This window comes from Pongo abelii, chromosome 9 (assembly GCF_028885655.2).
Source record: "Pongo abelii isolate AG06213 chromosome 9, NHGRI_mPonAbe1-v2.0_pri, whole genome shotgun sequence".
NCBI lineage: Eukaryota > Metazoa > Chordata > Mammalia > Primates > Hominidae > Pongo > Pongo abelii.
In genome coordinates, this window is record NC_071994.2 from 23,756,792 (window position 1) to 23,770,526 (window position 13,735).

Genomic DNA, 13,735 nt, shown 5'->3' on the forward strand with positions numbered 1-13,735 from the left:
TAAGGATTGGGGCCCAAATTTGGTTTCTTCCTATAAGTGTCCTTGTAAGAAGTGGAAGAGACAGATCTCTCTCTGTCTTTAAGCATGCACACAGATGAGGCCATGTGAGGACACGGAGAGAAGGCAGCCATATGCAAGGCAGGAAGAGAGGCCTCACCAGGAACCAAATCACTGGGACCTTGATCTTAGACTTCCCAGCCTCCAGACTATGAGAAATAAATTTAAGCCACCTAGTATGTGGTATGAACAAATATATTTGGTCTTTGTCCCTAGTTCCTGACACACAAACCTGAAACTTGAAGAATCACAGGAGTAATGTGTATCTTTCATATGCTAATGGGATGACTGGAGGCAGGTGGCCCCCAGATAGCTTCAGGACAGATGCTGGTCCCAGCAAAGCCAAGGCATGATCAGAGGGTTAGATCTTTCAGAATCCCATCCTCCCCCTGTCCTTCGGGGAGAGGAGAGAGAGATTGAGTTCATCACTCATGGCCAATACTTTAGTCAATCATGCTTACATAGTGAAACCTCCATAGAAACCCTTAAACAACAGAGTTTTGAGAGCTTCTGGGTTGGTGAACACATTGAGACTCTAGGAGGGTGGTGTTCTGGAGAGGACATGGAAGCTCTGTGCACCCCTTCCCCCTATTCCCTGGCTTATGCCTTTTGCTGTTCCTGAATTGCATCCTTTACAATAAACCAATAATAGTAGGTAAAGTGCTTTCCTGACTTCTGTGAGCTGTTCTAACTTGGGGAGGCAGCTGTGGGAACATCCTGACTTTATAGCTGATTTGTCTGGTGGCCTTGACTTGCGACCGGCATCTGAAGTGCAGGTAACCTTGTGGGACTGAGTCCTTGACCTGTGGGGTCTGTGCTAACTCCAGGTAGTTAGTGTCAGAATTGTATTGAGTTGTAGAACACCTAGTTGATGTCGGGAGAACCAGAGAATTAGTCGTGTGAGAAAAAACTCCATATATTTGGTGTCAGAAGTGTTTTGAGCAGAAACGGTCCAAAGTGGTACTTTGTTATGGAAGCCTGAGCAGACAAATACAACCACCTAACCTCAATCAGGATTCAGAGCCTTTGCTGTGGCCTAGAATGCTCTTCCGTGGTCCTTGAATTTTGGTTTCTTCTTATGATTCAGGTGTCAGCTTAAATTTCACCTTTCTGGAGAGGATAACCCCAACTGCTAGATCTAAAGTAGCCACCCAGTTACTTTCTGTTTTAATTTTCTATAGAACACTTACCACTATGGTCTACTCTCAACTAACCATTCTCTGAAGGACACTGTAAAATCCTGGGCCAGTTTTCTCTTATTACTCATCAAGTTCTGGGAACGTAAAAGTTTTACATTACCTTCAGAAAAATAAGATGAAGATGGTAACACAGCTACAGAAATAAACATATAAAGCATTTGAAAGTCAAGTTATTATCGGACTTTTATCTGAAAATTCCTCTCAATATACAAAGCTATGTATTTGAATAAACTGTATACAAAGGTGGCAATTATACATCTTATTTTATACCACTATAATACTGCTTAGAAAGTAAACTGCATTTTATGATACTCTTTAGGCACAAAGAACAGCAAAAACATTTTCCAAATGCCCACGTTAATCCTGAATGATACATTTAAATTCTTGGATCCTGTTACATAATTCCCTATTTCATTTTTTTTTAAAGTAGATATTCCCTTAAAAGAAAGTGAAGATTTTGTTGCTGGTGAGATTCTTTTTCTGTCTCAGAAAACAGTAATAATACATGTATTGTGTATAGATATATTAACGACACTAAAACATTAACTTTCTTACTTACACAATGTATATAATCCAGCCTATAAACCCTGTTGCTTATGTCAGTTTATATTTCGTTTTTCATCAATTAGTTTAGATAAAACTTTCCAGCATCTCTTCCTGGGAAAGGAGACTAGTCTATCCATTTTTCTCCCCAGCACTGAACTATGCAATTTGCATCAATGTAAGTGTAATTTTAAATCATCTTCTAGATAAAAACAAATTAGTCAGGTATTTTCCAAAATAAAAATATCTTCTGTTTACACAGAGCCTGCTGGCTCTTTAAGTGACTGATGACTTACCTTCTGTAGGCCTTCATGAATGAGGTGACCTATGTCATCTATACTCCTTCCTAACCGTTTAGATAAATATGTGAAGACTGGGTCTTCTTTAGGTAGTAGAGGTGCAGAAAGATTAACTCTCTCTTGTACACCCTGAAGAGAAGAAAAAGATTCAAAAGACATATCAAAGGATATAAAAGATGACAAATAATTCAGTATCTTGTAGTATTTATTTTGAAATATGAATATTTTGGAATTTTAAGAAATAAGAGATGTCTATAAAATTATAAAGCTGTTCGGAAGGAGAGAAGAAAGAGAAATAGTCTTTATAAGTGAGAGACCAACGAAAGAAGAATGCAAAAAAAAAAAAAAAATTCCTAAAGTTCTCTACTTACTCTCAAGTGCTGAAAAGCATGTATACTATATGGAAGTTCTAGAATTTTAGTACAATCAGGTTGCTCAGGGTCTGGAGGGACAGGAGATTCTGTGTCTATATAATCTTCAGGACTAAAATCAAAAAGAAGCAATGAATGAATAAAAGATGAGATAAACAATACTTTATTTATTTATTTAGAGAAAGGGTCTCATTCTGTTGCCCAGGCTGGAGTACAGTGGCATGATCACAGCTCACTGCAGCCTTGATCTCCTAGTCTCAAGCGATCCTCTCATCTCAGCCTTCCAAGCAGCTGGGACAACAGGCATGTACCACCACAATCAGTTAATTTTTTTTACTTTTTGTTGAGACAGGTCTCACTATGTCGCCCAGGGTAGTCCTGAACTCCTGGCCTCAAGTGATCCTCCCATCTTGGACTCCCAAAGTGCTGGGATTACAGGCGTAAACCACTGCGCTCAGTCAATAATACTTTAAGAAATGTCAAATTTTCCCCATGTTCTCATAGCATCTCAACTTTACACAATTGTTAGTCAATATTCATACCTTTTCACATAGCTGCCATGAAGAGTCAAACATTTTGGGAGTTCAAATTAAAGTCAATCACAGAGAAAATAGTAGATAGGTCACAGAATAAGATCACGGACTTTTTAATAACTAATACAACTGCTCAGTTGTTTCTAGAAATGTTAAACCGATTTATACTTCCACTGACAGTCTCTCTACATTTTACCAGTTACTATTTTTTTGATATGCTTTCCATTTTGGTAGATGAAACTATCTAAATGTTTTCATTTGTACTTTTTTGATAATTTCTGAGAAATTTTTTTCCATGTTTATTGGCCATAGGTAGTTTTTGTTAATTTTTTTAACTACAAATTGTTCAATTTTATTTTTTTCTTTTTATTTTTTAATTTTTATTTATTTATTTATCTTTTATTTTTTATTTTTTTTGAGACGGCGTCTTGCTCTGTCGCCCAGGCTGGAGTGCAGTGGCGCCATCTCGGCTCACTGCAAGCTCTGCCTCCCGGGTTCACGCCATTCTCCTGCCTCAGCCTCCTGAGTAGCTGGGACTACAGGTGCCCGCCACCATGCCTGGCTAATTTGTTTTGCATTTTTAGTAGAGACGGGGTTTCACCGTGTTAGCCAGGATGGTCTCGATCTCCTGACCTCGTGATCTGTCCGCCTAGGCCTCCCAAAGTGCTGGGATTACAGGCGTGAGCCACCACGACCAGCCTTTTTTTTAAGAGACAGGGTCTCACTCTGACACCCAGCCTGGAGTCTGGGCTAGGGTAGAGTGGCACCATCATAGCTCACTGTAACCTTGAATTCTTGGGATCAAGCGATCCTCTCAGTTTAGCCTCCTCAGTAGCTACAACTATAAGTGCACACCACCATGCCTGGCTAATTTTTAACAATTTTTTTGTAGAGACGGGGTCTCGCTATATTGCCCAGCCTGGTCTCAAACTCCTGGCTGTTGGCAATCTTCCCACCTTGGCCTCACAAAGTACTGGGATTATAGGTATGAGGCACCACGCCCAGCCAAGTTGTTCCATTTTCTACTGTGGTGTTAAATATTTTAAATTAATTTATAAGAATTCTACATGTAATATGTATTTTGAACTTTAAAATTCTAAAACTCATCTGTGATTGAAGCTTACTCTTACTACAGAAATAATTTCTTACTAATTTGAGAAAGGAAATGTTTGAAAAAGCAATTTTATTTTTGGAAAGAGAACTTCTTTACCTGATGTCTTTGCTCTCCAAAGTTATGTATGTGCCATCATATAGATCCAGGTCCCCTAAGGGCACCTTGGCTTTGATGCAGTCTGGGTCTTCTTTATTATGTCTCTGTTCCAGTCCTGTGTCTCTGTCCTCATTCTCTTCTATGTGAATTTTTTGAGCAACTAATTGTTTCTGTTGAGAAGAAAGTAACAACAGAATGGATTCTTCTAATATTTTAGTCTAACTACCATTGAAGAGAAAGGGGAATCCGAGTTGAAGAAGTCAGAATCCTCTATGTAGGAAGACAAGACAAGAATTCTGAAAATGCCCTTAGTTAACTTAGTCAACATACACAAGCTTCTCAAAAAAGATGTCCACATACAGAAAGTAACAAAACACAACATTTATCATACTGGCACACATGTGCCTTCATAATATGATTTCTGACTACCCATGAAGCACATCTACTAACTTAACTTTACTGGCACAAAATGGCTCTGCAGTGAAAACAAACCTGTCAGGTTGTTTCAATCCTTCAAGACATAGTACACGTTGCTATTGGTACCTGGGTATTCCAGTTAATTCCTGTCACCCATAAAATATCTATTTTTTCAAATGTACAGACAAATAACACAAATATCCACACTTTCACCACCCATATCTATCATATGCCAATATTTTATCTCCCCCCACCCGCCCTTTTTTTTTTGAGACAGTGTCTTGCTGTCACCCAGGCTGGAGTGCTGCAGTGGTGCGAACACAGCTCACTGCAGCCTCGACCTCCTGGGCTCAAGCGATCCTCTCACCTCAGCCTCCCAAGTATCTGGGACTACAGGCATGTGCCACATGCCCAGTTAATTTTTTTTTTTTTTTTTTGAGACAGGGTCTCACTTTGTCACTCAGGCTGAGTGCAGTAGTGCGATCACAGCTTACTGCAACCTCAAACTCCAGGGCTCAGGGGATCCTCCTGCCTCAGCCCCCCAAGTAGCTGGGAATACAGGTGAACACCACCATGTCTGGCTAATTTTTTTTTTTTTTTTTCCCCATACAGATGGGGTTTTGCCATGTTGCCCAGGCTGGTCTCAAACTCCTGAGTGCAAGGAATCCACTCGCCTTGGCCTCACAGAGTACTGGGATTACAGGCTTCAGCCACCATGCCTGGCCAACTTTTCTATTTTTTATAGAAATGGAGTCTCACTATGTTGCCCACGCTGGTCTCAAATTCCTCGGCTCAAGCAATCTTCCCACCCTGGCCTCCCAAAGTGTTGGGACTACCGGCATAAGACACCATGCCCAGCTCAGATTTTTTTTTTAAAAGAAAAAAAAAAGGGAGTTCAAGGTATTCTTTAATGTCTTCTGAATCTCTAACTTCTTATAATTAATCTGAATTTATGTGTCATTTCCATGTATATTTTTATAAAATATTACACTACCCTTACTCTCCTAAAATATTACTTTCATTATATGTGTATCCAAAATCAAAATACAACATTGCTTTGCAAGTTTTAAAATTTTATATAAATGGTATCATACTTAATGTATCTACAACTTAAAAAAAAAAGTATGTATGTTTTTGAGATTTATCTACATTAGTCAGGATAGCTCTAAATTTTTCATTTAAATGGATGTATAAATATGTATCCATTTTCCTGTAAACATTTATGTTGCTTCTTTAAAAAAAACTTTCTTTGCTATTAAAAATGCTACTATATTCTTATAAATGTCTCCTTGTACACGTGAAAAATTCTAGCAAGGGCAGAAATATGGGGGTCATATGGGATGCACATTTTCAGTTTTATATAGACGTGTCAATCTGCTTTTCACAGTGATTATAACAATTAGAATTGTCCCAGTAGATCATAACACCTATATCCCCAGAATCTTAGCAATGTTTGGTTTTGTCATACTTTTTAACTTATGCCAATCAAATAGGTATGAAACATTATTTTGTTATATTTATTATGGTAGTAGACTATGTTATTGTGATAGACTGTATTACTATTCACTAATATCCTGCCCCCCCTTACAAGATGATACATCACTGTTTTGCTGGACTCAGGCTTGGGCAACATGACTTGCTTTGGCCAATGTAACATAAGTCCCATGTGACCCTTTTATAGGAAAGCTTTTATAGAGTTAGTATGTGCTTCACCATGTTCTTTCTTTTTCCCTCAGCTACTGAGAATGCCAATATTACAGACAGTGGCTGCTCTGTCGGCCTAGGTCCTGTCTTATGGATCACAGTGACATGGTACAGATCCCCAACAGAGCCCCAAATCATCACTTAGCATGACCTTATTGTTTATGCCATTAAGATTTTCGGGGTTATTATTAATGGGGACAGAGCCTATGATCTGTTTCCAATTATTCCCTCCACACTTTTCATGGAGTTATGCTATCCTGCCCTAGTGACTTCAAGGCATGGCCACATGACTTGCTTTGGCCAATGGAATGTGAGTAGAGATGGTGTATGTCACTTCTCAGTAGAAACTTTAACCAGGCTTATATTATTTGGTTGTTCTTCCTTGAGCCTTCACTTTCCTTCATGAGAACAGCACTGAGGTTCTGCGGGCTATTTGTTGCCAATGCAAAAGCTGACTAATACACTATAAAATATGGACTATATCAACTAATAGAATAATATTTAATAAGATTGAACATATTTTCATATGTTTATGAGATATTTTGTGAATTGACTGTTTAAGTTTGCTTAGTTTTTCCCCCAATAGGTTTTCTTCTTTAAAAAACTGATTTGTAGGATTGGCGTGGTGGCTTGTGCCTATAATCTTAGCATTTTGGGAGTCCGAGCCTAGAGGATCACTTGAGTTCAGGAGTTTGAAACCAGCCTGGCAATACTGCGAGACCCCATCCCTACGAAACAAATAAAAAGTTAGCCAAGTGTGGTGGTGGTGCTTGCCTGTAGTCCTAGCTACTGGAGAAGCTGAGGTAGGAGGACTGCTTGAGCCCAGGCAATGAGGTTACAGCCCAGGCAATGAGGTTACAGTGAGCAATGATCATCCTACCTGCTTTCCAGCTGGGGCAAGAGTGAGACCCTGTCTCACAAAAATGAATAAATAAATAAATACATACATACGTAAGAAATTAATCTATAGAAATTTATGGAAAAAGTAATTCTATAAACTCATCCTCTGAGTTATATGCATGGCAAGTATCGGCTTTTAGTTTGTAGCTTATCTTTTAATTTTGTCATTTGAAGAAAAACTTTAATTATAAGGTGGGCAACTTTATCAACTGTTTTCTTAATTGTTTGTACTTTGTTTTATTTAAGAAATCCTTCACAAACCTGAGATCGTAATTACATCAATCAACTACAGTCAAGTACCACATGAAGATGTTTTTGGTTAACAATGGACCCCAGTGGTGGTCTCATAAGATTATAATACCACATTTTTACGTACCTTTTTTATGCTTAGATATACAAATACTTACCATTATGTTACAATGGCCTATAGTATTCAGTACAGTAACATGTTATACAGGCTTTATCACCTAGGTTTGTGTAAGTACACTCTATGATGTTCCCACAATGGTGAAATCCCCTAACCACACATTTCTCAGAGCATATTCCTGACGTTAAGCAATGCATGATTGTCTACCAATTTTTTTTTTTAGTAAAAAGTTTCACTTTTCATACTTAGATTTTTAAACTGTATAGGAATTTTTTTTTTTTGTACATTGAAAGGTATTTTTTTCCCACATGGACAATCAATTTCCTAATATCATTTATAAAAAGTCTATCCTTTCCCCATTTATTCAATCAATTTTTATATTTCATGTTTTCTAAAACCTTACATTATACCTAAGTTTTCAAACTTATTGGTCTAGTTTTTGTAGTATTAATAATTATGTCTTTAGTTTAAAAAATCTTTATCTGATATCTGCTTTTTCATCACTAACATTTCTTTTTTTCTGTCATTTCTCTTTTTTTCTGGTAAGCCTTGATGCTAGAGTTTGGTTTATTTTTTAAATAAACAATACTGTTTTCTTGAGACTGTTTAATTTCTTATGTTATTTATGTTATTATTTCCATATTTATATTAGGTTATTTTAGTTATTTGGTTTATTATGTTTTCTAACTTGTGTTGAATATTTAACTCATTTCTTTTCAGTCTTTTTTTTTTTTTTTTTTTTCTTTTTAAAGACAAGCTCTTGCTATGCTGTCCTGTCTGGACTCAAACTCCTAGGCTCAAGCAATCTTCCCGCTTCAGCCTCCCAAGTAGCTGGGATTACAAATGTGAGTTACTGTGCCATTTATTTTAATAAATGCATTTTTCTATAAATTCATATCTAAATATATCTAAGCTTCATTTCAGGATTTTTGAAATGAAGTGTTCTCACCATAGTCTAAAGTTTTGTGATTTTTCTCTTTAAACCATGGGTGATTAAGAATGCCTTCAAGATTTTCAAAAATTTGTGTTTTCTCTCTTTTTTCCTGGGCATGTGTATTTTATTTCTTTTAACTTAATTGCACTGTGATCAGAGAACATGTTATGCATGATAACAAAACTTTGTAAATTATTACCTTTATATGCTGGTAGTGGTCAATTCTGGTAAATATTCTACATTGAAAACACTGTAGGTTCTCTTTGTTCAATTTAGGGCATACTCGCTCCCTCTATCTCTTTTTCTATGTCCCACTGCACACATCTACATATAGATATATATAGATCCAAAGGTGTTACCTCCTGTATTTTATAGTATTTTTGTTGGACTTATCAGTTTCTGATAAAGATCTGCAAAATCGCTTCCTCTGGTTGACTTTTCACGTAATTCTGTCAGTTTTTGCTGTCTTGATATAAACATACTCACATCCATGAGGCCGAGCTGTTAGGTACATACAAGTATATATTATATTTTTTGGTAGGTTGTTAGCAAGTAGTATCTGTCTATTAATTATTTTAGGCTCTTATTTTGCCTGAGACAGGCCCACTGTTCTTTATCACTGTAAATCTAAAATTCTGAAAACCTAAAGCTTTAAAAAAATTTTTTGCATTAAAATTCACATGGCAACAAAACCTGATTGAAAGCCATTTTACAGTCTTTATGCTCTTACCACGCATGGTCATACACGTCACTAAAGAAATATTAATGTATCTGATTGTAGAGTTTGAAACAGCCCTGAGAGAAGTAGATTTGTGCCCATCACATTTCTTTTTTTTGTTTTGTTTTTTGAGACCTGGTTTTGGTATGTAACCCAGGCTGCTGGAGTGCAGTGGTGTGGTGCAATCTCAGCTCACTGCAACCTCCGCATCCCTGGCTCAGGTGATCCTGCCACCTCCGCCTCCCAAGTAGCTGGGACTATAGGTACACACCACCTTGCTGGCTAATTTTTCTATTTTTGGTAGAAACAGCATTTCTCCATGCTGCCCAGGTTGGTCTCAAATTCCCGGGCTCAAGCAATCTGCCTGCCTCGACCCCCCAGAGTGCTGGGATTACAGGCGTGAGCCACTGTGCCTGGCCTAACATTTCTAAAATTAAAAAACCAAAACAAGAAACCATATTCTTAAACACATATATAGCCCCAATGATTTCAAATAAGGAACTGTGAACTTGTATAAATACATCCATATCACCCTTCTTTTGCTTAGCATTTGCATAGTAGATACTTTTTCTATGTTCTCTCCTCTCCTCCTACATCCTCTTTTTTTATTTGTAAGTTTGGTAACTATAGATTTCTTTTTTTTTTTTTTGAGACAGGGTCTCACTCTGTCACCCATGCTGGAGTGTGGTGGTACTATCATAGCTCACTGTAACCTCAAACTCCTGGGCTCATGCAATTCTCCTGCCTCAGCCTCCCCAGTAGCTAGGACTACAGGTGCCTGCCACCATGCCCAGCTAATTTCAAAATTATTTTGTAGAGACAGGGTCTTAAACTTCTGGTCTCAAGCAATCCTCCTGCCTTAGCCTCCCAAAGTACTAGGATTACAGGTGTGGGCCACTACACCTGGCCTGCATGTCTATTATGTTAGTGCTTGCCCCTACTTTTTTTTGTTTTTGGTTTTTGTCAGTAAATATTTCAGTATGTTTTGAAAAGAAAAGCCTCTTTTGTAAAAAAATAAAACCACCACACCACTATCCCATGTAAAAAATAGTAATTCCTTAATATCAAATATTCAGACTGCATCCAAATTCCCAATTGTTTCTTCTCTTTTAAAAATATAGTTTGTGGCCGGGCATGGTGGCTTCCGCCTGTAATTCCAGCCAGCACTTTGGGAGGCCAAGGTGGGCGGATCCACCTGAGGTCAAGAGTTCAAGGCCAGCCTGGTCAACATGATGAAACCCCATCTCTACTAAAAAAAAAAAAAAAAATTAGCCGGGCGTGGTGGCACATGCCTGTAATCCCAGCCACTTGGGAGGCTGAGGCAGGAGAATCGCTTGAACCCCAGGAGGCGGAGGCTGCAGTAAGCTGAGATTGTGCCATCGCACTCCAGCCTGGGGGACAAGAGCAAGACTTCATCTCAAAAAAAAAATAAAAAAATAAAAAAATATATAGTTTGTTTGAATCAGAATTCAATACAGTCCATACACACCGCTATTGGTTGATTTGTCTCTTACATCTCTTTTAATCTACTGGATACCACTCTCTTTCTCTCCCCCACTCCCTTGTAATTTATTTGTTAAAGAAACTGGGGCCAGACATGGTGGCTCATGCCTATAATCCCAGCACTTTGGGAGCCCAAGGTGGGAGGACTGCTTGAGCGCAGGAGTTTGAAATCAGCCTTAGGCAATAAAGTGAGACGCTGTCTCTACAAAAAATAAAAAAAATAGCTGGGCATTGTGTACGCCTGTGGTCCCAGCTACACAGGAGGCTGAGGCAGGAAGACAGCCTGAGCCCAGGAAGTTGAAGCTGCAGTGAGCCGTGTTCATGCCACTGCACTCCAGCCTAGATGACAGAGCAAGACTCTGTCTCAAAAAAAAAAAAAAAAAAAAAAAGAAAAAAGAAAAAAGGAAATTGGATTGTTTGTTCTGTAGAGTTTGCCACTCTAGGGGAGTTTGCTGACTAGGTCCTCAAGGTTCACTGAACATGTTCCTCTATTTTCTGTATTTCCTGAATATTGACAGCAGGATCTAGAGTAATAATCTTTTTGTGTCATGGACTTCTTTGGCAGTCTGATGAAGCCTATAAATCTCTTCTCAGAATAATCTTTTAAATATATATAATGTAAGAGATAGAATGACAAAGGAAACCAATTACATTGAATAACAAATTATATTGTAGTTTGATTATTTTTTGGCAAGACTACTTAAAAAGTAGCAAGCAACATCCTTAAGTTTTTAATATATTTGCCAATAAATTTTCCCATAGGATTTTAATTTATTCAGTTATTTTTATCTTTTGAACATGACAAACAGTCTAACATGCTTTAATCATTGAACATGCTCCAACCCAACTATATATTATTAATTTTATCTAGTTTGACCTTAGAGAGCCCAATAAGTAAATAAATTTAGCAACTTTTTCATCAATGTTTTTAACTTATCATTAGACATTCTATGAACTTCCACTAGGTTTACTTTTCTTCTTGCAGAAATACATCCTTAATGTTTTTTTCAGCTGAAGTGAGGGTCTCTGGTTAGTACTGCCTTTGTATGTCAGAAATTACTTTGCCCTCATTCTTAAATGATAGTTTAAAAGAATATAGAATTTCAGCAGAATTGATTTTCCCTTACCCTTCACTGTCTTCTGTTATCTAAGATGTTCATATAGTTGTCACTACTTGGTAGATAAACTGTTTTATCTAGTCTCATGGCTTTAAGTCTATCTCAAATTTCTATCTTGAGCCTGTATCTTTCCCCTTGAGTTTGCACTAGAAGAACCAACTGCCCACGTGATGTCCATTCTTGAATGCCTAATAGGCATTTCAAACGTTAACATTTCAAAGCCAAACTCCTCCCCAATCTTCTACTTCCTTCAGTCTTCTTTATCTCAGCTAATATCAACTTCAACCTTGCAATCACTCAGGTCAGAAACCCTGAAGTATTTCTTCACGCCCTGTCTCATCCCCTTCTTTCCAATCATTCCATGACCATCATCTAGGTCTCATAGTTTTGTGGTTGTTTCCAGGTTCTATCCAGTTACCAAGCTCAGAATCAGACCTTCCACTTTTGGTTTCGAGTTCCTATCCCAAATATTCTACCCTAAAATGATATTCAGGAAACTTAAGATGTAATTATTGAACTACTGGATGATTCAGTTCCTTTTTTTGGTTATCAGGATTAGTCTTTCTGTTTTTGATATGTTTTCTTTTGTTGTTATTATTATTATTATTTTTGCAAGGCTCTTTCTATGAGCAGAATGGCTCCATCCCAGTCTTCAAGCAGTAAGTCTCGTTCTGTTCCTACATCTTGCATGGAATATTGTCAGCTCCCTTAACTCCACAGTGCTGCATATCAGACACTATAGTCTGCTCCTGGCCCTGGAGCCCAAAAGGTCAGTAGCTTTGGCCACATTCCCAATTTAGTGCTTCTCCTCATTTCTGGTTTATGGAGATGCTTATACTACTTTCAAGCCTGCCTACATTTTATTTTGGTTTATATTTTTATATTTTACCTGGCATTGCTATGCATATGAAGCAGAAGCTTCACAGTATAAGTATAAACAAAAATAGAAGTTTATACTTAGTATAAGTATAAACTCCTACACTACCTTAACCAAAAATTGGTGGAGTCAGTATTTTTCATTTCATTTTCACTGACTTAATAAATGGCACTTTCTTCCTATATATCCTCTAATTTAAATCTCTTTCTCTTTATATAATACTGCCTCCCAAAAAAGATAGCAATAAACATATACAATGTGTCTATATACCTGAAAACAAAACAAAACAAAAAACCATTTTCTGCACCATTGCATCTTTCTGAACACTGGGTTTAAATAAAAATAGATCATGCTTCCAAGCATGAAGCACTATAAGGATACCTATTGTCTAATTCCTAGTATTGATAAAAATCAACATTTCCAAATTTACAAGTGATAAAACCAGCAGGAACAAGGTGAGAAACTATTTTTACAATGTTGAGGTATTCAAGTTCTAGAAACACTCTAAATATACCACTAATTAGGCAGAGCTGGTTACCATGTGCTAAAGTCTTCTCTCTCTTAATTCACAGATTTTTCTAAAAGTACATATTTATAACTATTTGTAGACATATGTATGTTGATAAATATACTAAATGTATGTAAATGAAATTCAGGACTTTTACATAACAAGAAAATACATGCCAACTTGGCTTAACAGGTATGCCAGCTTTTGGCCAGGTGCGGTGACTCATGCCTGTAATCCCAGCACTTTGGGAGGCCGAGGTGGGCAGATCACCTGAGGTCACGAGTTTCAGACCAGCCTGGCCAACATGGCAAAAGCCATCTCTACTAAAAGCACAAAAATTAGCTGGGTGTGATGGCGGGTGCCTGTAATCCCAGCTACTCAGGAGGCTGAGGCAGGAGAATCGCTTGAACCAGGGAGGTGGAGGTGGCAGTGAGCCAAGATCATGCCACTGCACTCCAGCCTGGCCGACAAGAGCGA

General features: G+C 37.8%; 1 protein-coding gene across 6 annotated transcripts in view; it reads right to left on the reverse strand.

The window, feature by feature from the left end:
- TTC17 (tetratricopeptide repeat domain 17) overlaps nucleotides 1-13,735 on the reverse strand; it is a 144,109-nt gene that overhangs the window by 107,457 nt on the left and 22,917 nt on the right. For 3 of the 6 annotated variants that reach the window (XM_054524472.2, XM_054524471.2, XM_054524473.2), the window contains exons 3-6: nucleotides 4,213-4,382; nucleotides 2,470-2,581; nucleotides 2,096-2,227; nucleotides 1,357-1,389 (exon numbers count right to left, since the gene is read on the reverse strand). In XM_054524472.2, the coding sequence (XP_054380447.1) occupies nucleotides 1,357-1,389; nucleotides 2,096-2,227; nucleotides 2,470-2,581; nucleotides 4,213-4,382 (447 nt within the window). The remainder of the gene's footprint in view (nucleotides 1-1,356; nucleotides 1,390-2,095; nucleotides 2,228-2,469; nucleotides 2,582-4,212; nucleotides 4,383-13,735) is intronic. The other 3 variants (XM_002821858.6, XM_054524474.2, XM_024255692.3) reach the window with 1 other exon arrangement.